The 27,628-nt window shown below is 48.7% G+C and overlaps 1 protein-coding gene across 2 annotated transcripts in view; it reads right to left on the reverse strand.

Annotated features, from left to right (window-relative positions):
• Positions 1 to 11,142: 11,142 nt before the first annotated feature.
• ST3GAL2 (ST3 beta-galactoside alpha-2,3-sialyltransferase 2) overlaps positions 11,143 to 27,628 on the reverse strand; it is a 48,862-nt gene continuing 32,376 nt past the window's right edge. For both annotated transcript variants that reach the window (XM_044255752.1, XM_044255751.1), the window contains 6 exons: positions 26,027 to 27,423; positions 22,835 to 23,028; positions 18,016 to 18,195; positions 14,697 to 14,742; positions 14,276 to 14,395; positions 11,143 to 13,474 (listed from right to left, as the gene is read on the reverse strand). In XM_044255752.1, coding sequence (XP_044111687.1) covers positions 13,301 to 13,474; positions 14,276 to 14,395; positions 14,697 to 14,742; positions 18,016 to 18,195; positions 22,835 to 23,028; positions 26,027 to 26,365 — 1,053 coding nt within the window. In that variant the 5' untranslated portion in view covers positions 26,366 to 27,423 and the 3' untranslated portion in view covers positions 11,143 to 13,300. The remainder of the gene's footprint in view (positions 13,475 to 14,275; positions 14,396 to 14,696; positions 14,743 to 18,015; positions 18,196 to 22,834; positions 23,029 to 26,026; positions 27,424 to 27,628) is intronic.

Consider the following 27,628-nt stretch of genomic DNA (forward strand, 5'->3'; position numbering starts at 1 on the left):
CTCTTCCTGGAAGTCCTGGTGCTGGGTCAGAGAGTGGAGAGTTAGACGATTTTAATCCATTCCCAACTTACCCTACCAGAAAGTTTTTACCAATTTACATTATTGTAGTGATAACAAAAGTACCTATTTTCTTTCCTGCTGGCCAATTCTCTCTATTGTCAATTTTTACAAATTTGCCAGTTTGAGTAGCAAAAATAATGACATAATTGCATTCTGTATTTAGTGCACTTTGGCAAACTTTTTCAGTTTATTGGATATTCGTGTTTTTGCCCATTCTTGCCTCATCACTTTACTATTGATTGTCAGTCCTTAATGATTTTAAGCCACCGCTATTTTAAGGAAATGGGACTCTATCTTGAGTGGTGGGTGTTTTCCTCATTTGTCTTTATAAACTCAATTTTCATAATATTACACAAAAGTTTAATGTTACTCAGATTTCATTTTTAAGAAATCTGGATTTATGCCATGGCTAGAAAAGTTTTCCTCATCCCTGTGTCATAAACCCCAATTTATCCTGTACTCATCCCAGTATTATAAATTATTTACTCATGTTTCCTGTGGTGGCAATTGTTGGGGAGTAAACCTTCTAAATTCTTGTAGATCTTTAAATGTTTTTCCCTGTTTATTTGCAGCAAGTGATTATGAGAGTGAGTGGATGGCAGAGCTGTGGGTGAGGGCTGGAGCCCATGCGCCCAGGGAATGAGAATACGAGGGGTCCCCTGGGAACGGATGTGAGGGAATGAAGGGCTCCGTGTCCCTGCAGGTGTCACCAGGTGCAGGAGAGTGGCTGCAAGTACGTGAGGGGTGGATGCAAGCTGGAGGTGGGAGAGTGGTTTGGAAAAGAGAGGTGGGCAAGAAGGGGAGCCAGATTCCAGAGGGGACAAGAGGATGGGGAAAGAGGTCCTCATGGGACACAAGAAGATGGAGGAGGCCAGGTGGGGCACCAGCGCTCCAGTTAAAGTGATACCCACTATGACCCCAACACAACAGTGATCCAAAAAAATAAAAACCAGAAAACACCCTGCCTGACCCCAAAACAAGATCGATATTTCTGTAGACCCGCAATAGGGTAAAAATGCAAAATGGTGAGCCAGGGCTGAAGCCAAAAATTCGCTGGGCTTCAGTCCAGAAACAGAGTAACTACCGGCTGTTCTGTCTTACGGAGTGGAGGCCACGGGAAGCATTGCGTACCGGACCAGAACCAAAGCCAGGCTCGCTGCTGGGAAGGGGCCGGACTGGAACCTGAGCTGCGCACTGGCTGGAGGTGAGACTCTCATTAAGACCCAGACCCCTGAAGCAGGTGGGAGGACTTGGACCACTCACCCCCTGCTAGGACAGGCAATTGACATGATCCTGTTGACTGCCTGCTCTGTGAGATCCCCAGACTACTAAATGTCAGCAGACCTGTTCTAGAATAAAAGCCAAAAGGGCAGGAGCTGGATGGAGCCAACTGCTACACCCACCTGTGGATTGTCAGGGGGAAGAAATCTATGTTAAGAAAGAGTACAAACATCAAATTCACTCCAGATAAAACTACTTGTAAGGAATGGCCTGATAAAAGACTTCAAATATGTATGAATGTTAGAAAAAAATCACTGGGGTGCCTGGGTGGCTCAGTGGGTTAAAAGCCTCTGCCTTCGGCTCAGGCCATGATCCCAGAGTCCTGGGATTGAGCCCCACATCAGGCTCTCTGCTCAACAGGGAGCCTGCTTCCTCCTCTCTGTCAAATAAATAAAATCTTAAAAAAGAAAAGGAAAAAGAAAAAAAGCATTTCACTAAAAAAGAGCATGAAATTATTAAGTAAATTTAGACAAAAGCTGAAACTCAACACAAGCTGGCTGTTAAGTCACTGGTAACTGGAAGCCGGCCGTGCTGGGAGTGTTCACCATTGAAGTCAGCAAACTACAAATCAGAGTTTTGTTTTTAGACAATTCACCAGCATAGAACAAAATAATAAATAATATTAGAAATTTTAAGAAAAGAGGAAGGTAGTCATTGAGATAAAGTCAATAAATGGGAATCCTAGATTAAAATCCTAATTAGGGCCGCCTGGGTGGCTCAGTCGGTTAAGCATCTGCCTTCAGCCTCAGGTCATGATCCCGGGATCCTGGGATCCTGGGATCAAGCCCTGTATCAGGCTCCCTGATCAGCAGGGATCCTGCTGCTCCTCCAACTCAGGCTCTCTTGCTGGATCGCTCTCTGAAATAAATAAAATCTTTTTAAAAATAAAAAATAAAATCCTAATTATCCTCTTGGGGGTGCCTGGTTGGCTCTGTCCTATGCTCTGGTTGGATCATAGGACTCTTGGTCTCAGGATTGAGTTCGAGTCCCAAGTTGGGTGTAGAGATCACTTAAGCATACAATCTTAAATAAAATTCTAATTATATTCTCACTTTTTAAAAAAAGTATTAAAACAAAATCCAAATTTCAGTAGATTCAGCCTGGGTGGCTCAGTCAATTGAGCATCCAACTTTCGATCTCAGCTCACGTCTTGATCTCACGGTTGTGAGCTCAACTGTCCCCCATCACCCCTGAGTTGGGCTCCATGCTGAGCGTGCAGCTTACTTAAAAACAAACCAAAAAAAACATTTCTTGCTTTAAAGTCTAACATCGAAGTCCTTTAGGAAGACCACAGGGGCGCCTGGCTGGCTCAGTGGATCATTGATCTCAGGACTGTGAGTTTGAGCCCCGTATCAGATGTAGAGATTACTTAAAAATAAAATCTTTAGGGCGCCTGGGTGGCTCAATGGGTTAATCCTCTGCCTTCAGCTCGGGTGATAATCTCAGGGTTCTGGAATCGAGCCCTGCATCTGGCTCTCTGCTCGGTGGGGAGACTGCTTCCTCCTCTCTCTGCCTGCTCTCTGCCTACTTGTGATCTCTGTCTCTGTCAAATAAATAAATAAAATATTTTTTAAAAAAATCTTTAGGGTGCCTTGGTGGCTCAGTTGTTAAGCATCTGCCTTTGGCTCAGGTCATAATCTCAATGTCCTGGGATCAAGCCTCTCATCAGGCTCCCTGCTTGGTGGGAAACCTGCTTCTCCCTCTCCCACTCCCCTTGCCTGTGTTCCCTCTCCCGCTATGTCTGTTAAATAAAATCTTTAAAAATAAATCAGGGCACCTGCATGGCTCAGTCAGTTGGGTGTCCAATTCTTGGTTTTTTACTTGGATCGTGATCTCAGGGTCCTGGGATGGAGCCCCTTGTCTAGGCCTGCACCTCGTCAGGCTCCTGGCTCCGTGGGGAGTCTTTTTGAGGGTATATCTTCCTCTCCCTCTACCCCCTTCATAAATAGATATAGATAGATAGATAGATAGATAGATAGATAGAAAGAAGGAGGGAGACCACAGAGGTAAATTCTCATCTTCTTCACATCGTACCAAAGGCACATATAATTAGCATGACATCAATTGTGACCTGGCAGAGGTAGCGTCTGTCAGGTTTTTCCACTGTAAAATTACGTTCTCCCTTTTCATACCTTCCTCTTTGAAAGGAACTTGCTACCCATATCTAAGTTGTGGGGAGCCGTGCATTTATGTATTTATATAAGTATAGACTGGTGACGTTAATTTTGATCACTTGGGGGGCGCCTGGGTGGCTCTGTGGGTTAAAGCCTCTGCCTTCGGCTCAGGTCATGATCCCAGGGTTCTGGGATCGAGCCCCGCATCAGGCTCTCTGCTCCACAGGGAACCTGCTTCCTCCTCTCTCTCTCTCTGCCTGCCTCTCTGCCTACTTGTGATCTCTGTCTGTCAAATAAATAAATTAAATATTTAAAAAAAATAAAAAAAAATTTTGATCACTTGGGTAAGGAGACTTTGATATTTTAAGAAATATCAAGTTTAGTTAAGTCCTTCATAGCAAAGAAAGCTGAGATTCCAGACCCTTCCCTTGAATGGTCTTTAGTGTGGTGTTGAATGGTCTTTAGTGTGGTGGTTCGTGGAAGCAGGTTTCACAGGGGAGAGCTGTGGAGACAAAGCCTGGGAGATAAGAAAAGTGGTTCAAAGCGGGCAGGGATCCTTCTATGAGTCCCTTTACCCATTTTATGAAAACTTATAAATACAAATGAGCTATTGCAAGAAAGCCCTCCATGTTTTACTTTATATGTTTATGAATTGTTTCAATTATTTTTGTAATTTTTAATATAAAAAAGAGACAAAGTTAGCAGAGTAGAGCAAAGACAGGATTAAACTCAGAGCCCTCTGAATGCAGACACCATATGCTCACTCTACCTCACCAAGCCTTCTCCCTGGAGAGAAGCCATAATGCCAGAAAGGGCCTGTATTATTCTCCAGCACAGAAACAGTTGTTAGATGAAAGGTGTTAATTCTATATTCTCAGAGGAACAGGCTGGTCCTGATACCCATGGTTCACCAAGAGTGGGGGGAGGGGCATCTTCTTGCAATTTCGTGGGTTAGTTGTCATCCAGGCAGTTGCTGCAGAAGCTGTGATTTTTCTGGAAGGATAGTGAGAAGGGGCACCAATTCTAAAATCACACTCAGAAAATAATATTCTAATTTTTAAAAATACAGGTTTAGGATCCAATCTTTTCCCTCACCTAGCAAGGAAAGATGTTTCTTAACCTTGCCGAACATGTCACAGGAACCAGTTCCTTGCCTGCAGCTGTTCCTGTGATGGGGAAAACCCTTAACCGCTTCGTGCCCTTCCCTAGCATCCATCCACCCCTGCCAGGCCATAAATCCAAGCACTTCTCTTCCAAGAGGCCTCTGTGTCATGGACTGTATGACTACATCATCCAAATATGTTGCTTCACCCAGAGAAGGGTTACACATCTCCGCTCAGCTCACGCATGGCATGGGACTTCTTTGGCATCAAGAACATGAGAACTTCTTGGAGCAGAAGCCTTACGAGCAAGCATATGGATCACCAAACTCTCTTTTCCCTGCCCCGGAGACCCCAGATCCATCCCAGATGGTACCACTACCAGTCTGGGTCCCTGAGAGACTGTGATAAGCAGAGAACCCCAGGGTGGATACGTGGCTTGAGGGAGCAATAAACATTGCTATTTTGAGCCACTGGAAGTTTCACGGGTGTTTGTTACTATAACATAACCTAGCTCACCATTACCCTTCATGCCATGGAATGACTGGTTCCCTGTCCGGCCACCCTGATGCCAACCTGGAGAGCAGGTAAGCCTCAGCCACGTCCACAAAGTTCCCAAGTGGTTTCTTGACCCACTATCTCAGAAGAGAAAACCATCATCAATTCCCAATTATTTAAAAAGCCAGAGATGGGTTCAATAAACAACCACAAAAGAAGCTACTCTGTGGAGTCAGAGGGAAACAAGGAAGGAAAATGTGTCTGCTAAGTACATGAGTAAACATCACGCGTACCAAACTTTCCTTCCCACAACCCCTGTAACCTACAAGGAAGGAATGAAAAAGGGATCAACACCCATGGACAAACGAAATGGGGGCAATTACATCAGTAGGAAAGGAATTTAACAAAATGTTTGGAACATACACACACAAACAGGATGAAAAGCTCCCATTTTTAGCAATACAGGGTACTATATAGAGCATGAAAAATAATACCAATCTAAAGACCAGCTACAAAGCTCGGAAAAACAATTTATATATATCTATATCTATCTATCTATGTATATGTGTATATATGTATATGTATATGTATATGTATATAGATCTATGTATATACATAGATAGATATAGATATATATAATCTGTTTAAATATATCAAAGAGCTACCACTTTTAGAGTTTTATTTTTTACATTTAGTTCTGATTCACTTGGCATTTTGGTGACTGGTTTAAGGTATGGATATAATTTTATCTTTTTCCAAATGGTTATCCAGTTGTCCCAATAAAACTTATTTGAACCTCCCTCTTTTCCTAAGTGATTTGAGAGGCCATCTTTATGATTAACCACATTTCTATATAGACCGGGTCTAGCAATCAGGCTAATGAAACAGGGTATCCAGAAATAGACTCAAGTGATCATGATCATGGGAACATTAGGGTAGTGGTCACCCTCAGAGGAAAGAAGGGGTTTGTGCTTGGCAGGGAAGATGGAGTGGGGAGGGCTCTGGACTACTCCCACAGCCTGGGTGGCGGCTATGAGGATTCATCTGAAAAGAAGTTGGTTAAGGAGACTCCACACTGTTTTGCATACTGGCTGTACCCATTTATATTCCCACCATGAGGGCTCCCTTTCCTCCTCATCCTTACCAGCACTTCTCTCTCTCTCATCTTTTTTTTTTTTAAATTTGTTTATTTATTTGAGGGTGAGGGGCAAAGGGAAAGAATCTCCAAGCAGACTCCCCACTGAGCAGGGAGACTGACTGACTGACAGGTGCAGGGGCTCAATTTCATGACCCATGAAATCATCACCTGAGCTGAAACCGGGAGTTGGACGCTGAACGGACTGAGCCACCAGGGCCCCCTGCTCTCATCTTTTTGGTAACAGCCACCCCAACAGGTGTGAGGTGATCACTCACTGTGGTTTCGATTTGCATTTCCTGAGGATTAGTCGTGCTGAGGACCTTTTTCTGTACCTGTTAGCCATCTAAGTATCTACTTCGGAAAAATGTCTATTCAGATCTCTGTCCACTTGTTACACAGTCTGTCTGTCTTTATCTATCTATCTATCTCTCTATCTGCTATCGAGTTGTAGGCATTCCTTATATATTTTGGATATTAGCCCCTCTCAGATATGTGGTTTGCAAATATTTTCTTCCATTCTGGAGGGTGTCTTTTCTATCTTTCTTTCTTTCTTTCCTTTCTTTTCTTTTTTTAAAGATTTTATTTATTTGACAGACAGAGATCACAAGTAGGCAGAGAGGCAGGCAGAGAGAGAGGAGGAAGCAGGCTCCCTGCAGAGCAGAGAGCCTGATGGGGGGCTCAATCCCAGTACCCTGGGACCATGACCTGAGCTGAAGGCAGAGGCTTTAATCCACTGAGCCACCCAGGGTCCCTGGAGGTTGCATTTTCACCTTGCTGATTGGTTTTCGTTGTTTTGTTTGCTGTGCAGACGCTTTGTAGTTTGATATGTTCACACTTGTTTGTTTTGCTTTTGTTACTTGTGCTTTCAGTATTATATCTATAAAATCAGTGCCAAGATCAATGTCAAGGAGCTTTTTCCCTATGTTTTCTTCCAGGAGTTTTATGGTTTCACGTCTTAGAGTTAATTTTGGGGTTAATTTTCATGAGTGATGGAAGACAGAGATCAATCGACTTTCATTCTTCACGCTAATAAAGAACTATTCTATAGGGGCACCTGGGTGGCTCAGTGGGTTAAGCCTCTGCCAGCAGCTCAGGTCATGATCTCAGAGTCCTGGGATGGAGCCCCACAACAGGATCTCTACTCAGCGGGGAGCCTGCTTCTTCCTCTCTCTGCCTACCTCTCTGCCTACCTGTGATTTCTGTCTGTCAAATGAATAAATAAAATCTTTTAAAAAATGCATTTAGTGATTGGTACACCAGCATCTTTGAGGGACTCTGTGGTGGCTGTCCTGTGTAAGTCATAGAACAATGAGACCCCCAACAGGATAAAGGCCCAAAAGACATGCCTAACTAGTGCCTAAATGCTGAGATGGTAGTAAGCACATTTACCACAACAAACCACAGTATGGTAACTGGTGTTTTGACCTACAAGGATTTGGGACAAGTTAATGGACCATTAGAGTCTCTAGAAAGGACATAAATGCTGGACAGCCTGTTAATGTTCTGCTTAATGGGCATGGGAGGACAAAAACGAGGAGTACTGAGTCACAGTGACGGGATTTACAGCTCCTCGCCTAGTTCTCAGACCTAATTCAGGGCACACACGGAACCTCTTTTTCAAAGGGATCCCAGGGTCCTTTGAGGAGTGACTCTCTGACATAGCTCAGGTGTGTAGCATGAATCTTGCCCAAGCCTTTCCGGAGGGACCCATTTTCTGGAGTGACAGTGTGCTAGGGAAAGGAAAGTACCCAGAGAGTCAGGAATTATCAGATACCAGCTCTGATGTCTGAGTACCAGCTGTTCACCAGTTAGAGTTGGAGCTTATTACGGCAAATAACAAATGGAGCTCTGATCCCAGTCTATTTAACGGCAGGTGCAAGGAGACCACAGACCCATTTTAAGGCACAAGCATATTTGGGGTGCCTGGGTAGCTTAGTTGATTAAGCATCTGACCCTTGATCTCAGCTCAGGTTTTGAGCTCCTGGTCATGAGTTCAAGGCCAACGTTGGGCTCCATCCTAGGTGTGGAACCTACCTTAAAAAATAAAAAAATAGGGTGCCTGGGTGGCTCAGTTGTTAAGCATCTGCCTTTGGCTCAGGTCATAATCCCAGGTCCTGGGATTGAGCCTTCATCAGGCTGCCTGCTCAGCAGAAAGCCTGCTTCTCCCCTCTCCCACTCCCCCTGGTTGTGCTCTCTCTCTTGCTAGGTCTCTGTCAAATAAATAAATAAAATCTTAAAAAAAAAAAAAAAGAGGGTACAGACAAAACTGAGCTATTGCAGGCAGGGCTCCAGACCACAGCAATAAAGTGAATAGCACAATAAAGCGAATCTAAAGAATTTTGTGGTTTCCTAGTGTATGTTATGCTTACACTACACTCTAGTTCATTAAGTGTGCAATAGTATGTATAAAAATGTATATACCTTAATTAAAAATACTTTATTGCTAAAAAATGCTGACCATCTTCTGGGGTTTCAGCAAGCAGTAATCATTGATCACTGATTGCTACACCAAATATAATAATGAAAAGGTTTGAAATATTATGGGAATTGCCAAAATGTGACATAGAGATACAAAATGAGAAAATACTGTTGGAAAAATGGCATGGACGGACTTGTTCACCACAGGGTCGCCACAACCTTCAATATGAAAAAACAAACAAAAAACCCATCTGCAAAGTGCAAAAATATTAGTCATGTCTGTAATTTCCTCAGTCCCAAAAGAGAGACATTTACTCCCTGGCAAAGCCCCCATATTGGTAACCTGACCCATGGACTGAGGGTGATTAAGAAGGATAGGCCAAACATAAGTCCCTGGAACTCTCTCCAAGATAGCAAGTCAAAAGTAAAAAAAAAAAAAATCAATATCACTCTGGCAGGATCTATAGATTGGTGCTGCCATCAAACTTGAGTTATACATAGGTGGGTGATTTCTTCCTCATCCCATTTACTCACCATCTTGAGTCTTAGAGATTGACAGTAGTTTATTGCAAATGCAATCGAATGGTACTGCTAACCTGTGGTTCCAGATGTGGTATCTTTGTGGGATCAAAGCAACATAGCCCTTGGCCAACATGAAAAAAAAAAAAAAAGATACACAATTTGGTGGGACTCTTGATTCTGGAGGCAACAGGTACGATATTTGGGAGTGCTGCTCCAACCAATTTCAGTGACCTATCAGGCAGCTGAGTGGGACCCAGACAAGAAATGGTTCTCAGCAGTCCAGGCTACATTTGCACTGTCCTGCCACCAGGCCTTAGGACTCAGCCAACCAAATGCTATTACAGCATCTGCGGTAGACAGAGATGTATGGAGTCTCCAAAAACTCCAAATAAGAGAATTACAGCCCCAAGTTCTAGGGTTTTAGAAAAAGACCAATACCCTTCTTCACAAAAAGTATTCTCCATCTGAAAAGCAACTCCTGGCTTGCTTTTGGGCATTGGCACAAACGGAATTACAGGATACCAAGTGACTTTAGACTCGAAGATATCCATTGAGAGATCCATATTATTTGATCCACTGAACTATAAAACTGGACATTCAGTGGCATTCCATTGCCTGATGGAAGTAGGCTGAAGAGATCCAGATGGTCCAAGAAAAATGGTACAAGGAGGTGCCTCAGATGCCTGTGGCGCCTGCTCCTACCATTCTGTTGATTTCCTGCCAACCCACTCATACAGCATCTGCATAGCCTGGAAATGTAGGCAGAAAAGTCCCATCCTGGTGCCTATTGGGTGTGCATACTATGCGGCCTCTGCTGATCCACTCAGGTGCCCCAAAAGACAGTGGTGGAGAACCACCATTTCACAGGGCATCTGTGGTAGCCCAGGGTTGGGAGGCCTCATGTACAAGGGGTGCGTGTCTGGGAGCTGTAAGGGCCTATTCAGCCAGAGCGGCTCCACCTGGTTGAATAGACATTTTGTTGTTTATGCATTAAAACTTAAACCGACTCTGCCCGCCCCCCAGGGGACTTACTTAAAAGCAAGTCCGGGAAACCAGTAAAATATGGTCGACCAGGGGCACCTGGGTGGCTCTGTGGGTTGGGCCGCTGCCTTTGGCTGGGGTCATGGTCTCAGGGTCCTGGGATCGAGTCCCAAGTCGGGCTCTCTGCTCGAGGACAGCCTGCTTCCCTCTCACTCACTCTGCCTGCCTTCTGCCTACTTGTGATCTGTCAAATAAATAAATAAAATCTTAAAAAAAAAAATTGTCGACCAGTCCCTGATAACAGAGCCCATATACAAGGGTAGGTCAGGTCAGGTGGAGATAACAGCCGGAAAGCAGGGATGAGTTGGGCCAGGTGGAGACATCCAATCAGTGCGGCGCGCGTACTGTCTCCCTAGCTACCAAGGAATGTGGGCCCCACCTTTTGGGCGCCAATTCTAACCAAGGCGATAGATAGGCTAGTTCAAATAGCTACTATGGGGTGAATTGTAATTCAATTGGCCACCCATGTGTGACCTAGCATGACTGTGCAGCTTTCTCTGTGTGTTGCAATCTCTTTGGCCACCCGTGTGTGGCCAGGCTCAACCACACGGCCTTTGCTCTATAAAAGTCAGTCCGTAAGGCAGGGAGAGGTCGCCCTCTCTATAAGAGGTGGCCCAGGACGGTCGGTTTGATTCTCGATGCTCCGCGCGAAATAAAGCTTTACTCAACCTTTGCTTTGTATCAGTCTCGTTCCTTTGATTATGGAACTAACAGGAGTCATTCTTTTCCTCCTTCCTACGTTCCACTCGATGTTCTTAGTCATTACTCAGTCACAGCTCCCCAGTGACAGAGAGGCCTTCTTTCCACAACCGGACCCATTTCAGAATAGACAAATGACTATATGGTTTTTTGTTCTTTTTAATTCAGAAAGAGAGAGAAAGGGAAGAAAATTTAAGAAAAACAAAACAAAACAAAACATTTGTTTAAATAACTATTGCAGAAAAGGAGATCTGGGCTGGATGCTGGGACCTACCTCTTCCAGAAAGGGGATTTATTAATGTTTAAACAAAACAAAACAAGAAGAAAAAGGAACAAAAGGAAATAAATTATTCTGCTCAATACTGTTTGGCATAATTGCATTGTTTTTTCATCTTCTAAACACTCTGAACAGCCTCTCCAGGAAGCACGGAGATGAGACTGGCAAGAATGGCTGGTGCCTTGACTCTCTAAAATGGGGAGGGGGGTGTGTGCTGAAAGACGCATTCCGCTATAGGCCCCCCAAATCCACCCTCACTCTTTACTCCTTGTACTTCTGGAATTGGGAAGGAACAGACTCCTCAATATATTAACTTTAGGGGTGCCCACTGCCCTGCCCCAATCCTCCTCTAAAATCCTCCTCTGCATTACAGCCAGCTGCAGGAACTACACCAACGGCTAGGAGGCTGCTTGGTGGTATCAGCTCACTAAGATAGAGGGTGGGATTTGTGTTCCTCACTGTTGGGAAGGGGGAATCCCATTAGTGGTTTGGAAGCTTCACAGAAGCCCTTTCCCCTCCTCTGAGAAACTTCCCCAACCTCAAAGGGTAAGAATACCATCAGCAGCTTCCTCTGGGAGTTAAGCTGGGTTCAGTCATGCAATTAACTTCCAGGTGTAACCCCTGTTTGTTAGCATCTCTGCCCTTCTAGAGCTGGAAATGGAAAAATGGGTTAGAGCGAGGAGGCAGGAAGTGAGCACGGGGAAGGGAACGCATGGGGAGGAGAGGAGGCATGCAGGCGGGCAAGTCTACTCCTCCCCAGCTAGAATCCCAACTATTTGCATGGCCAGCTTAAAATTTTAAAAGAATCTTTGTTGGTCAGCCATCCCTAGTAATCTCAAGTTAATTAAATTAGGAGACCAAAGCAAATTTCACCCCCAAGCAAGAGGTTTCCTACTCCTCTTTGGGGTGATGGGTGAAGAGAAAAGGTGCATGCACCAGGCAGCTGGGCTCCCCAACTCCAGCCTTCTTTCCTACGTGTTGCTTCCAATCCCTAGAGCCGGCCAAAAACGAGTGAGTAGGGGGTAAGGGGTGGAGAAGCAGCAGTGCCCCCCCCCCCCAATCCCAGGGCAAGTTTTGATTTCTTTTCCAGGACAAGTAGGCTGTTGAGGAGGCCCAGGGCCAAGGGAGAGACACTAAAAAAGTTGTGGGTGAACAGTAAGGGGCCGAGAGTACACGAGAGTGAGAAGCACCTTACATTTGAAGTGACGGGGCTTCCTTGTCCCCTGCCCTGTTCCTTACACCTGTGTTCCAGAGTTAGGCCCTAGGCAAATTCCGCCCCCCTAGCAAGAGGTGAATACAGTTTTAGTATTCTGGTGAGATGTTCAATGCCCTGGTCAGAAAGGCCATTCCATAAGGTGGCCAAAGGTGGGGATGGGGAGAAGGGAGGATGAGAGGACCCACACGTCACTGCGTTTCTTTGGTGGGTTTACACTCACCCATGTGAGCCTGACAGGTAAAGGAAATACGGGGTCCCAAATTCTCTGAGGCCTGAAGCGGTCTGAGAGGGCTCTAGCTTTTCCCCTGGGATGAAAGCGCGCTCCCTGGAAACCACCTGATCTCCCCTAGACCACCAGAAAGGAACGGCCAACGCCCCTCGGCGCACCCCGAGGTCACGAGGGACGCCCGGCAAAGGGAAGCCCAGCGGCCGCTGCCCCCGGCCGAGTAAGGCCGACAGGCAACTGGCAGTCTTCCTGCAGAGCCTGAGGAAAGAACTTGGCTGAGGCCAAACCAACCACACTACTCCTTAAAAAGCATGAAATAAAATCCTACCCAAAGCGTAAGGAAGTGGGGATTCAGCGGCCGCCGGCCCGCCTCCGAAGGCCATTGATTGGAAGAGACGGGCCCAGCGCCGGAAGTTCTCCTTGAGTCGCATGATTGGTTGGGAGAGTCTCCGCTCCGACTGCAGCGCTGATTGGGTGCCAGGCCCGGGCCAGCCTCCAGAGTCTCCTGATTGGCAGGGGACGGCCGGCCCTTGCCGGACTTGCAGCATGATTGGTCCAGACCGCAGCCGCGTCGCCCCCAAGGCCTGGAGATGCCCAAAGGGGTGCCGCGCTCTTGCCGAGGCCGCCGCCCTCGGGCTGGCCCAGAGTCCCGGCCGGGACCGCGCGCCGCCGTCTCGCGGCTGTCCGAAAGGGTCACGGCGAGGCCGGGCTCAGTTGCCTCGGTAGACCTCGATCTTGCTGGCCTTGGCCAGCATGTCGATGATGTGGGCCTCGAAGTCGGCGTCGTGCACTCCCGTCTTCCGGAACTCCCCCGCGTACCGGTTATTCTCCCAGTAGTGGTGCCAGTTGCCCCGGCTGTCGGCCCCGAACCCGTACACGTTCACCTGCAGGGGAGGGCAACGCACGTCACCCCGCGTCGGGGACCGGGAGAGCCTCGGGTCGTTGACGGGCCGCGGCGTACACGACCGCGGCCGGTTAGCAGAGCGCGGGAGGCACCGGGAGGAGGACCGGACAGCCGGGCCTGGAGCTGAGGACACCGCCCCGGGAAGACGGCTGCTCCCTTTCGGTTCTTCCGCCCGGCTCCCTGCACCAGGACCCTCAGTCTAGGGCTAGGACAGCTCTCCAAGCTTGCTAACACCCCTTCTGGTTTTGGTTTTGGGGTACTTTTGGAGTACTTTACAGTGTTCCAGTACCACACACTCATTTACTGGCAGAAGTGGGTGTGCTGGGGCCTGAGCAGCGGAGCATGGCACAGCAGCCCTGTTGCTACTGAGAAGCAGCCCCTTGAACGACTGGCCTCCAGGGTTAACACAGGGCAGGCCTGTCGCCCACAGCTATGGGAGACCATCCGCTGGAACTTAACTACATTGTTTCCTTTCTATTTATATTTTTGATTATTTGTTTTCTTTATGGCAAGTAATAACCAATTATGATGGTAGGAGTCTATTTCCTTTTTAAATAAATTTAACTTCCCACTGAAATGATTTCAGGTTTGGTAAAATCATGGACATAGTGACTCTGGGAAATGAAGATGTATACTTTACAGCCCAGAAATGGGGAAAATCAGAGCCACTTGGTTTCTGCCTACAAAAATGCATTTCCTTACTCTTACCACTTAGTAAGAAGGACTGACTCCCTCTGCTCCACGGGTATCCCTATTTTACCCCTCACACTGGGCTACCCACCTCATCACACACATGTAGGGCAAAGAAGAGCACCAGCATCCCTGTTGAAGGGTACCGCCCATGATGCTCTGTCCACCGGTCATGGATGTACTTGAAGAAGGCTGGGTTATAGATCTGAACCTGGGAGGAGAAAAGGGAACAGATGCATGAGAGGCTTTGGGGGCCTGAAAACTCAGGTCAGGCTCTGAGCAGCTTCTGCCAGTTCCTCCATGCTTGCCAGCAGACTTGTTTGTCCATGTTCCCTGGTTCCTATGGCCTCTAAGGGGGGTCAGGCATACCAGCAGATGGGGGGGGGTTCTTTGAAGGTTCTGGAAGGGCACTGGGGGTATACCTGAGCCACCAGACCAGGCACACCATGAGTCAAGTCTGCACTGTTTCCAATGAGATGGGGATGAAGAAGGGGGAGGAGGAGGGAGCTTACCTTTTCTTTGTCCACTCGAAGGAAGGACTTCACTGGAGCATAGGTGCTTCAAGCAGAGAGAAAGATAACATTTAGATGGCCCCTGGAATCTAGAAAGGCTCAGAGATGCCTTTCTATCCTTCCAGGCTTGAGTGATGACAACCTTACAAAAGATCCCTGCCTCCAGACTGCTTCCCATAGCACATCTCTGCAGTACCTTGCTCAGAAACCTTCAGAAGCTACTCATGTCCTTCAGGAGAAAATGAGGATGTTTTAGACAAACACCGGGGTCTTCCATTATCCAGCCGCAAATTTTCCTTCCACAACGCTCAGTTGTGAACTCCCCCACTTGATTTAGCCAATCATTTCATGCCCACTGCGTCCCTGTCTTACTTGTGACCATGATGACCCTCTCGCTACTATCCTCACATTTGGCACAAATCCCTCCTTTCCAATTAGTCAGCCATGGCACCTATAATCTATACTCCTAACTATTAAGGGACTTAAATTCAATGGCACTTATTTTAGCCCCTATGTCTCCCAAACATAAGATAATGTCTAAGAAATGGTAACTTATATTTCTGTGTTTAAAAAATATGTGGTGGGGTGCCTGGGTGGCTCAGTTGGTTGAATGTCTGACCTTGGATCCGGTCATGATCTCAGGGTCCTATGATCCAGCCTCGGGTCAGGCTCTGTGCTCAGCAGGGAGTCTGCTTGTCCCTCCCCACCCCCCCCAAACCCCCCACCTCCCCACCTCACCGCTCCTCCCTTTGTCTCAAATAAATAAATTTTTAAAAAAGATTTTATTTATTTATTTGGCAGAGATCACAGTAGGCAGAGAGGCAGGCAGGCTTGGGGGACGGGAAGCAGGCTCCCTGCTGAGCAGAGCGCTTGATGCGGGGCTTGATCCCAGGACCCCAAGATCATGACCTGAGCCAAAGGCAGAGGTTTTAACCCACTGAGCCACCCAGGCACCCCTCAAATAAATAAAATATTTTTTTAAAAAATGTGGTGGCAGGGCCACCTGGATGGCACAGTTAATTAAGTGACTCTCGGTTTCAGAACAGGTTGTGATCTCAGGGTTGTGAGATCAAGACCCATGTCAGGCTCTCATTCAGCTCAGAGCCTGCTTGAGTTTCTCTCTCCCTCTCCCTCTGTTCCTCCCACCTGTGCTCTCTCTAATAAATAAATCTTTTTTATAAAAGTTTTAAGGGGCACCTGGGTGGCTCAGTGGGTTAAAGCCCCTGCCTTCGGCTCAGGTCATGATCCCAGGATCCTGGGATCAAGCCCCACATCGGGCTCTCTGCTCAACAGGGAGCCTGCTTCCTCCTCTCTGTCTGCCTGCCTTTCTGCCTACTTGTGATCTCTGTCAAATAAATAAATAAATCTTAAAAAATAAAAATAAAAAAGATTTTAAAAATGTGATAGCAGGCAAAAGGTAGAAACAGCCTAATTGTCCATTGATGGGTGAATTGATAAATAAAATATGGTATATCCACATAATGGAATATATCCAGCTTTTAAAAGGAATGAAATCCTCTACATGCTACAACATGGATAAACCCTGAAAACATTATGCTAAGTGAAATAAACCAGATACAAAAGGAGAAACACAATTATTCCACTTACATGAAGTACTTACAACAGTCAAATCATAGACACAGAAAGACTAGTGGTTATCAGGGGCCTAGAGAGTGGAGGAAATGGGGAATTATGATTTAATAGGTACAATTTCCATTTGAAATTGTGAAGAATTTCTGAAGACGGATAAGGTGATGTTTGCACAACAAGAAAATGTACTTAATGCTACTGGACTGTGTGGTTAAAATACATTTTATGTTACATACGGTTTTTTGGCTTATTTATATTCTTGGTGGAGGATGTGGGCAGTGACCTGAGAAAGCTAATTTTTACTTATTTTTGCTTTTTAAGTAATTGCTACACCCAACATGGGACTTGAACTCATGACCCCAAGATCAAGAGTCACATGCTCCACCGACTGAGGCAGCCAAGTGCCCCATGTTATATACGTTTTCACACACACACATACACACACACAAAAACATGGTGCGATAGTAGGTTATTGGCTACTGCCTGCGCCTTGAGGGTAGGGATGGAGAGAGTGAGTGTGATAGCTAAGGGATACAGAGGTATCTTTAGATCTTTAATCTTCTTTTTTAAGAAGATGAAAGAGTTCTAAGATAAATTCTGATGGTTATACAACACTATATTTAATAAAAGCCACTGACTTGTATACTTTAAATATGCGAACTGTATGGCATGTGAATTTTTTTTTAAGATTTTATTTATTTATTTGACAGAGAGAGAGAGAGAGATCACAAGTAGGCAGAGAGGCAGGCAGAGAGAGAGGGGGAAGCAGGCTCCCGCTGAGCAGAGAGAGCCCAATGTGGGGCTGGATCCCACGACCCTGGGATCATGACCTGAGCTGAAGGCAGAGGCTTAACCCACTGAGCCACCCAGGCACCCCATGGCATGTGAATTTCATCTCAATAAAGATGTTTAAAAAAATCCTTGAGCCTGGGTGGCTCAGTGGGTTAAAGCCTCTGCCTTCAGCTCAGGTCATGGTCTCAGGGTCCTGGGATCGAGTCCCGCATTGGGCTCTCTGCTCAGCCAGGAGCCTGCCTCCTCCTCTCTGCCTGCCTCTCTGCCTACTTGTGCTCTCTGTCAAATAAATAAATAAAATCTTAAAAAAAAAAACACAACAACTTGGTGATGAAACTAATGTAACATGTATGTCAATTATACTTCAATTTTTGAAAAGGGGTGGGGAGGGGCCCTGGGTGCCTCAGTCAGTTAAGCGTCTGCCTTTGACTTAGGTCATGATCCCAGGATCAAGCCCTGGGATCCTGGGATCAAGCCCTGCATCGGGCTCCCTGCTTGGCAGGGAGCCTCCTTCTCCCTCTGCGGGCTACTCCCCTGGCTTGTGTTCTCTCTATCTCTCTGACAAATAAATAAATAAAATCTCAGAAAAGAAAGAAAGGAAGAAAGGAAGGAAGGAAGGAAGAAAGGAAGTTGGTGAATTGAATTTCCCGAGGTTCCCAGCAACTGCCTCTACAGAAAACTCTCAGATGGCAGAGTTCCCACAGTCAGGAGCCACTTCCTGGAAAGGAGACCAAAACCTTTCCTCGCCTTTCTACTACCAGTATGCCCGCTGTGCCTATGCAGGAAGTGATACTGAACAGGGATGACTTCCCTCTTCCCCAGCCCCTCTTGGTCAAAATATTCAGTTAAAAGAATTCTCAAAGCCAATCCCTGGGAAGAGTCCTCTCGAAATGCCCCTGTCTCCCCTATTCCACTCCCAGTCCGCAGAGTGACTTACAATCGGATCTGCCCCGTGGACAAAGCGCTGGCAATCCACAGGAGGTCCAGGGCTTTGAAGGGCACCAACACAAAGCTGACATTGGCGGGCAGGTTCTTGGCACTCTCGGGGTACATGAAATGGTGGGTGGTTCGGCTGCCAACATCCTGCTCAAAGCCCACGGTTGGCGCCTGATTCATCCTGCAGGGACAAGAGGGTAACATGAGAAGAAGCCGCCATGGAAACCGGTGCAAGATTTTTAGAAGATGATTTGGTACTAGCCATCGAAAATGTAAACGGGTGTACCCTGTGACCCAGCAGTTCCATCTCTACATATCCTACAGAAATGGTGGCCCAAGTCTGCAAAGACATGTGTACGAAGATATTCACTGTATTAATTTTTAGAGTTGGGAAAAGGAGAATTAATTTAACAATAAAGACCAGTCAGTACATTGTGGCACACTCATATACGGAATACCACGGAGCCATGAGAATGAGTGGAGCGGATCTCCGTGTGCTGGTAGGAAATAAGTCCAGCAAAAAAAACCACGTGGTGTGAGGTGTCCATCCCCTTTCTTTCCTTTTAATGTGTATCTTCTGAATACTGCTCTGTGTAGCAGGAGGGAGGGAATTAACAACACACAAAAGGAAAACTTAAAACCAAATAGTGTGGTAGGAATTTTTTGTATACAAATGTAACAAAATCTGGAAGAGTACTAAAACTGGTAACAAAGGTTACTCTTGGGAAATGGGATGAGGAGGGATAATTCATCTTTCAGGGTATACATTTCTGGGTTTTTTTACCCCCCATTAATAAGCACATATTACTCTTATGCCTTTTTTTTTTTTTTTAAGGAAAGAACAGCCTTCTACAGCTTCAGTCTTCCCTGGCTGTTCTGTCCTCTTTCCTAGAAGACAGTAGAAGAACGGTAAGAAGCTGCAGTGTTCCCTCAGCCCCGGGGCTGGATGACAGCCTCTACAGCGCCAGGCCCATGCCTTCTGTCCTTGTACTTCACCTTCTTATCTGTCTTTTTGTTCCAAGGCCAAGTGGGATGCGCGGAGTTCTGACAGCACCCACCTCGGCTGTCCCCTGGTGATGTGCAGTGTGGCTCTGTCTCTCCTGTGCTGCTATGGAAGGACTCAGAAGCCCAGAGCAGGCTTGCCACCCTCCTGGGTATAACAAGCCAAGAAGGCTTCTACTTTCTTCCAAACAGTGCAAAACACAGGATCAATAAAATCAAAGCTCCCTCTTTTGCAGAGCATCTTCAAAACAGGTGATACAGTTTTGAACGCAAGAGCGTCGGTCTTTTCTGCTGTGACCGTTTATGAGAACATTCCTGTCTCGCGTGGACCACCGTGCAGAATCATGACTACTCAGGGAGATGGCCATAGCCTTGCCTTCCAATGGCAACAAAGGGACCTGGGAGAGAGGCAATCAAGTCTCCAGGTGCTTTCCCTGCTTTTTATGCCGATCCATAAAACATGTCCTTACAGTGGCCAGCACCACTAGCTGGGCTGGATAAAGATCTCCTGTGACACTGGGGCTCCCACAATGCCTTCCTCCTGCCCTTCTCCCACTGATGGCACGATGCAGTGCGAGCATGTCCAGAATGCCCCCCCGCCCACCGCTGCTCACATTGCTGTACCTCCTCTCTGCTTCCCTTCCCTTCAGGGACTGGAGACTCTCTGGGGCTGGGAAGCCATAAAGCCTAAGAGTGGCCTGCTTAGGAACTAGAGGGTGAGTCTTTGTTCTTGGCCATTTCTGTTCTAGTCTGGTTAAAGCAGAAGCCTAGAATCTTCCCTGCAGGACTGTGCTGTGGCTTCTATTTCTTTAGGTTAACTGCCGCACTGCCACCTGTTTTGGTGCCCCTCTGATCGCTGGTCTTTAGAGTTCAGAGATATTGTCTGTTAGAAGAGCCTAGAAGTATCTTTTCCCATGTATTAGTAACCATTGGTTGGGGCTCGTATAGCTCTGCACACAGCACTAGTATGTCCTGTGGTCACCATAGCTACAGTCTGGCTCTGTCTTCTGCCACATTAGCCCTGGGGTCTGTGAGGAACAGAGCAGTTTGGAGAGAAAGCCTTAACAGGGATGGTGTTTCTCAGCTGCCTGGGGTATGTAAGGGGGTAGCAGGAGGTGAAAGACTTGGGTGGGTGACACTCAAGTTGGCTGGGCCTGGACTGGGCAGGAGCTGGGGTCAAAGTTCACTCTGGTGAGTACCGAAGAAACAAACCTCACCTCACGTGAAGTGCAGAGGCCAGTTGGTCCCACAGATCAAAGGGCTGCAAGTGCCCAGGCTGGCCTCTGAAGATACCCACCGCCCCCCCCCACCTTTCCCACTGCATCTGCAGCCACAGTTTTGACAAAGTCCCGTCTTAGACCTGTCAGGCAGCATCACTGCCGCCAGCTCCCTTAGTCCCTTCCATTTGCTGGGCAGGCACCAACTTCCAGAAGTCTGGGAATGAATGGAGAAACAGGTCCAAAAAGATGTTTCAGAGCCTCCAAGGTAGAGGGTAGGCGCAGGGCATGCTTTTGAAGACAGGATTTTGTGTCGAGGCTCTGATTCATTCTGGAGAAGCCAAGCCCTGGAAAGGCGCCCGAGCAGGATGGAGGATGAACTACATCTCCATGACTCAGGGGAACAGCATTCTAGGAGTCTGTCTGTTCCTGGTTCCCTCCACCTGCCAAAGAAGCACCTGAGGATAGCAGCACAGGAAAGGCAGATGTGGACTCGTCCCTACGGTCTGGTATCCACTTGCCTTGTCTCTTTCATTCATTCATGTATTTCTGGTGAGCCTACAATCTGGCCAGTGCTTGTTTTAGGAGTTGTGGATCTATCTGCTGGTTGGCTGAGCAGGACCAGCTCAACTCCATTTGGAGTCACCAGCAGGGCTCAGAAGACACAGAAGGGGAAGAAGCAGCTGGGGAGCGGCATAGGAAGTATGGGTAGAGCCATCATCTCAATGTAATCCAGCTCAGTGGGGTCTTATGTTGGTCCTGCTTCCGTGGAGCAGAGAGACTTCCCCATGGGTTCCAAAACCAAGACATGCCTATAAGCAAAGAGTCAACTCCACTACCACATAGCAAAAAGCCAATTCACGCAGGGTCAGCCCTTCCACAAAGCAATTTTGGGGTCCACTCCAAAACGCACATCTCTGAACCTGGTCCAGGTAAGGGAACCTCTGTAAATTCCTCTCAGCAGCCTGGCCTGATCGAGTGGGTACCAGCCAGGTGTCAAAGGAGCCGAGCCTTTCTGGCAGCTTCCATGGACCCTGGAGCCTCCCAGCCATCACCGACATGCACAGTGAAAGCACCCACTTGGTACAGGCAGGAGGGCGGGGCAGCAGGCATTTCAGGGACTTAACAGCATTTCCCTGGGCTTTCCAAGGGTCCCAAGGCTGCAGGGGAGTGTGGACATCTCATTCCCAACCGGAAAGAACTCCCTCTCCAGCAACCAGCTTGCCTCCCTCACATGGGGAGTGCCAGGAGCGGGAGGATGGAGAGAATCTCAGGTGCCTCTGGGCTCCTGGATGAGGCCTAGTATCTCTCCTCTCCCTCACCCCCCACCATTCTCAACACGAGAAAGGTTTCGCAAGGAATGAGAAAGGTTTCCCAAGGAACGGTGAAAGCCTCAGAGACATACTGCTGCCTTGGTGTTGCTATGGTAACAGCAACAGTTTCTAAGACAAAGCCCTTCCTTCTGCCTCCTGGGGAACCTGGTCTTTCTGCAACAGCTCATCCTAAGAGATGCTTTGTGAAAACTGGGCATTTTCAGCATCTTCACTCTTAAGGCGCTTCTTCCACCAAGGAGTGGGATGGAAAGACCCCCCACTGTGGCACTTCCTGTCCCCAAGTCAGGGAGGAAGTCAGAAAACACAAGTTCAGGAGCAGAATGAGCAGCCCATGTTCAAGTTACAAGTCTACCATCTAGGGGCACCTGGGTGGTTCAGTCAGTTAAGTGTTCGACTCTTGATCTCAGCTCGTCTTAACCTCAGGGTCATGAGTTCAAGCCCCGTATTGGGCTCCACACTAGGCGGGGAGCCTATTTAAAACAAAACAGGGGCGCCTGGGTGGCTCAGTGGGTTGAAGCCTCTGCCTTCGGCTCAGGCTCAGGTCATGATCTCAGGGTCCTGGGATCGAGTCCCGCATCGGGCTCTCTGCTCAGCAGGGAGCCTGCTTCCTCCTCTCTCTCTGCTTGCCTCTCTGCCTACTTGTGATCTCTCTCTGTGTGTGAAATAAATTTGAAAATCTTTAAAACAAAGCAAAACAAAAAACAAGTCCACTGTCTAGTCCCTGTTCACCTCCAGACTCATAGCTCTGTGTCTTTGAAATGAACGCCCTCCCAACCCCTCTCCTTTCCTCAAGGCTGGGCACAGATCTCCGTTAAATAATCTGAACCTTATGAAATAAAGGTGAGGGACAGCAGCCCAGAGCAAGCACTGAGCAGTTCCTCTTCCTGCCCAGGACCTCTGTCTTCCGTGAGTCTGCCAGAAAGAATCATCTGTGGCTATTAATCAAGACTCTAGTGCAGGCTATCACTTTTGGGCCAGCACTGAGGGGATCAGGCTAGAACTCTGGTGGGAGTTTTCACCAGAAAACAGCCAGGACTCTACTCTCAGCTCTTTCAGGAGGAGTTCAGAGCTAGAAACTAAGTGCTGGCCTCGAGCAAAGTATACGATGGGGGCTCTGCCTCCCCGTCTACCCAAGGAACAAGAGAGAGACCTGGCATCAGAGACTCACAGCAGCGGGCAACTCCTCCACTGCAGACAAGGCTAAGGAAGCCAGTCCCTCCTTCTGGAGGCCTGTTCCGGGCCCACCCTTGGGCGCCCCGGGGCTCACCTCATGATGAAGTTGTGCCCATCCACATCTGGACCATAGCCAGAGCCCCGCAGGTTACCCGAGTTCCCCACGACGGCGCAGCGCCGGCACTGGTGGGGGTCCCGGAAACGGTATGGGTTCTCGCCTGGTACTATCTGGAACAGCTTCTCCAGCACCTCATTGGTGTTGTGTGACTTGAACTGGGGCTGCAGCATCTGTCAACACAAGGGGAGAAGGAAGGTGAGGGGATTATGCGAGCAGGGAGGGATTCCTGCCCACCTGCCTGCCCTCACTTTCCAGTCTCAGTCAGGGAGCGAAATCGTCTCAGCACTGAGCATGTTCCCCTTCTCCACACTAGCAGTGTCCCCTTCTCAGACTGGTACCCTGCTCATCAGGAGCGATCTAATGCACTGGAGGGGTTTTTTTTGGGGGGGGGGGTGTCAAGGGGTACTGCAAAGCAGAGAAACTTCCTGGGCTTGTCATGCCTGCAGATGCCCCTACTTTGCTGTCCTCTCAAGGAAGCTACAAGTCACCGGGAGTCATTCCGAGGTGCCGTTAACGTGAAAAACCCTGTTAAGTTTGGGGGCTCATTCCGAACCAGCCTACAGAGGGCGCCCCTGGGACTTAGCCGGAGGGCTCAAGGTTACAAAAGCTGCATATGAGACAATATCCACCAGATAAAGGCAGGTACCCTCCCCCCTTCCCGAGCCCTGGGGAGGAGGAGAAGGGAAGGCAGTGACGTACAAAAATTCCTTCCAAGTCAGGATGGCTGGAATGAAACTGGTTCCCTGAGCTTCCCACCACCAGTGACCGTGAAAGACCATGACACGAAGCTGCGGCAGCCCTCAGATGCCTACGCACCAGGCAAGCAAAGCTCAGAGGGAAGCATCAGATGGGGCCTATGGCAAACAGGAGGCCCCAGCAAAAACGAGTGACATCAGCCAACTGTTGCCATGTGGTATTGTGAGCCCCAAAAGACCAAATTTTCCAGTTTTTTGAGAAGCTGAAAATATACATTTCATGTGAAATATCCTAATTCCTAAACGTTGGCAATGAATGCAAATATTTTTAAAATATTGAGCAAAAAAGGAGAGTCTGGGTGACTGAGTTGGTTGAGCGGCCGATTTGATTTCAGCTCAGGTCATGATCCCAGGGTCCTAGGATCGAGCCCTATGTCAGATTCTGCACTACACGCAGAGTCTACCCCAGATTATCTTTCTTTTTCTCCCTCTTCCCCTCCCCCTGCTCTCATGTACTCTCTAAATAAATAAATAAAATCTTTATAATTTTTTAAAAAAGATTTTACTTATTTATTTGACAGACCAGATCACAAGTAGGCAGAGAGGCAGGCAGAGAGAGAGGAGGAAGCAGGCTTCCCGCGGAGCAGAGAGCCCGACGAGGGGCTTGATCCCAGCACCCTGGGATCATGACCTGAGCTGAAGGCAGAGGCTTTAACCCAATGAGCCACCCAGCCGCCCGTACAATTTTTTTTTTTTAATGAACTACTGGACTTGGCCCACAGGCCACAAATCAGTAAGGTAGAAACCAAGGAATACGCTCTATAGGGAACTCATGGAGGGCTTAGTCAGTTAAGCATCCGGCTCTTGGTTTGGGCTCAGGTCATGATCTCAGGGTTATGAGACTGAGCCCAACATTGGGCTCTGCACTGGGCACAGAGCCTGCTTAAGTTTCTCTCTCTCCTGCCCCTTTCTCCTCCCTCTCTTAAAAGAAAATGCTCTGTGGTAGGAGCCGTACCCCATCCATGGGTCTACCTCTGCCTAGCATCCTGTTTTGGCTCTCGATGGCCACCACAGAGACCTATGACCTTGGGCAAACCCTGTGCACTATCTAAACATTGATTTTCCCCACAAAATGAAGGCTGTGACTATGATTAACAGGCAGAACCCTTCAAGGGCTCCAGGCTGTCACAGGATGGGCCTGTGGAGTTCCTGGTGACCCTGGCTCTGTAGACCTCCCCATTCTTAGGGACTTGGACTGGGTCAGGAAGTGGGATCTGTATGTTGTTCTGATAAGCGTGATTGCATGAGCCCATTCTTACTGCCTCCCTGAATGTGAGAAAAATGGGGAGTCCTCATTCACCCCACCTGCCAGGTGGGGAAACCAGGAGCCATGAGCTGCCTCCCAAGTCCCCCACTGGGGAATGCAGGCAGCCTGTGGGCCCCTGGGAGAAGTACTGACACTGTTCCACCTGACATGTGGCAACCAGATGGCCCTGCTGGAGCCTGGGGAGTGATGCTCCAGAGATGACAGGGATGAAAGGGAATTAAAAGCAATAGAGGGGCGCCTGGGTGGCTCAGTGGGTTAAGCCGCTACCTTCGGCTCGGGTCGTGGTCTCAGGGTCCTGGGATCGAGTCCCGCATCGGGCTCTCTGCTCAGCAGGGAGCCTGCTTCCCTCTCTCTCTCTCTGCCTGCCTCTCCGACTACTTGTGATTTCTCTCTGTCAAATAAATAAATAAAATCTTTTAAAAAAAATAAATAAAAGCAATAGAAAGGTGACAGGATCCAGAAGTGCAGGGAGGCATGGGCACAACTGTCCCTTCATCCCCTCCCCTTCATCTTCCTTATCACCCAAAGGAAATGACAATGTTTTCTTATCCCCCACCCAGAAGAAAGTCTCTTCCAGCAATTGTAAAAAACAACAACAACAACAACAGAAGAGTGGCCCTCACAGTATTTAAAATTATTGTGAGCCAACATTCATAAATTGGGATAGTTATCAAGAAACTGTGGACTTCTGGGTTCTCTTAAAGGGTCAGAAGATGCAGCAGTGGCGGGGCGGGGGTCACACCTCTGCAAGAGGGGCTGCAGCTGAGATAGGCTGTGTCCTTTATCAAAAGCAGACCCTCTCCCTGCCACAGCCTTGACTTCTCACCATCTTCCTCCTTGGGGTCTGTTTCTGTGTGCCCTCCCAGGCCTACTAGGGATTCCTCACCTCCCCTACAGGCACTAGAAAACGGTTCTGCCTCCCTCCAGGTCCTAGTTTGCTCTGCCTTTCAGAATCTCTGACCCCAGTAGATGGCTCTGGTCAAGCGGACCTAATACTTTGTCAGGGCTCTGGAGGCCAGAGGACAGACAGCCCAAATCCCAGGGCTGGGGGGTGGGGGCAGGGCTGGAAGAGTGACTCCCAAACAGGGGTACAGAACCCTGGTGATGGGGCAGCCAAGGGTAGGCAGGAGGGGCCACAGCTCTCACCATCCACCACCTCTGGACATCTGGAGGCAGATCCATGTTCTCTCGGGTCCACACGGGGGAAATGTTGCTGTTGAAGTGACTATCAAACCAGTCAGAGGCGCCAGTGTCACCCATGCAGCGGCGGCAGGCACAGCTCTTGCCGGTGAGCCCCTCCTTGCTGAGGCGCTGCAGGCCAGCATAGCCGGGCACCAGCTTCACCCGGTGGGTCCCGCCCAGGCCCCCCGAGTCCAGGTAGGGCAAGGTGGCCATGCTGTGATGGGAGTAGGTGAAGAGCAGCGACATGATGAACACCAGCAGGAAGGCCACGGAGAGGAACCACACCCGCAGCGAGCACTTCATGGTTTGGCGCCTCGGGGGGCTAGACCACCAGCCTGGGGGGCGGGCGGGTGTCACCGTGGCCACTCCTTTCCCAGCCCACTGACGGGCCAGCCACAGCGGAGCCTGCCTCTTCTGGCACCACGTGCAAAGGGCATAGGGACACGTGCAGAGGAGGGGACAGAGGCAGGGGTCCCTTACCACACCCTCCCTCAATGTAAGGAGAAAGCACAGTGGGCAGGAGTGGCTCCCCTGTCCCTGAGCCAGTCGGGTGCCGGCTTATGGCTTCATCAGGTCTCTCTGTCACTAGCTGGGCCACAGAGGCTCTGACTCTCCTGCTGCCCTGAAGAGGGGGAGGTCAGTCCATCCCAGCCCTCTAGTCCCTTGGGGTTGCTCGCTGCCAGCTCTGGGGGGCCCCCTCTTTGGTGGCTCGAAATGGTCCAGTCTGGAGCATTCGGGGTCCTTGTGGTTCATGAGCAGACACGGAGGCGGCCCCTCGTCCCCTGCAGTGGGGAAACCCTAAAACCCCAATCACAGCAGAGAGCACATGGGCTTCAAACGGCCTGGATTCCATCCGAGAGTCCTCCCCAGCGCAGCTGGCCCTCCTGGCCCAATCCCTCCACCAGAGGAGGGAACAAGGCCCCAGTCCTGCGAGAAGAAACCCAAGAAGTGCTGTGGCTGTCGGAAAACTCTGCCGTAGAGACCAAGATCCTCCTTGCACTAGGTTCTGCCTTTCTACTTCCCATTCGAGGTGCTGGGCCCCTCTGATGGTCACAGCTCCAAATGTAATTAGAGGGTGGTTCGCAGAGCTCCTGTTCCTGCTGGGAGGTCCTCCAGAGCCTGGGAACAGCTGCTGCTCAGCAGGAACCTGCTTCCGATGCCGTCTGGGTCAGCTGAACGTGTGCTGAGCTCCCTGCCAGGGCCCAGCCCTCCTTGGTGCTGCCAGCCCAGCCTTGCAGGCAGGCTGTTCTGCCCATCCCCAGTCCCCTGAGGGCTGCTGTCCCGCTGTTAGCTCGTGCTAGCAGTAATCCCCCGGCAGGTTCCCCCTCACTCGTCAGGCGCCAGGCTGCCGCAGCATGACCCTGAAATTGCAGAGAGGAAAAGTAGCATGCAGATAAATGGCACACACACACACGGGCTCTCCCCCCAGCCCTGACCCCAAGTCCCAGAGGGGACACAGCTAGCAGTAGAGGAGACGCCCACTTAACCAAAGGGTGGACAAAAGAAAGGACTCTCCCCTCCACTGACCCACAGACAGCTCTCTGCTGGCTGCAGATGAAGAGATTA

Source organism: Neovison vison, chromosome 7 (genome assembly GCF_020171115.1).
Source record: "Neovison vison isolate M4711 chromosome 7, ASM_NN_V1, whole genome shotgun sequence".
Taxonomy (NCBI): Eukaryota; Metazoa; Chordata; class Mammalia; order Carnivora; family Mustelidae; genus Neogale; species Neogale vison.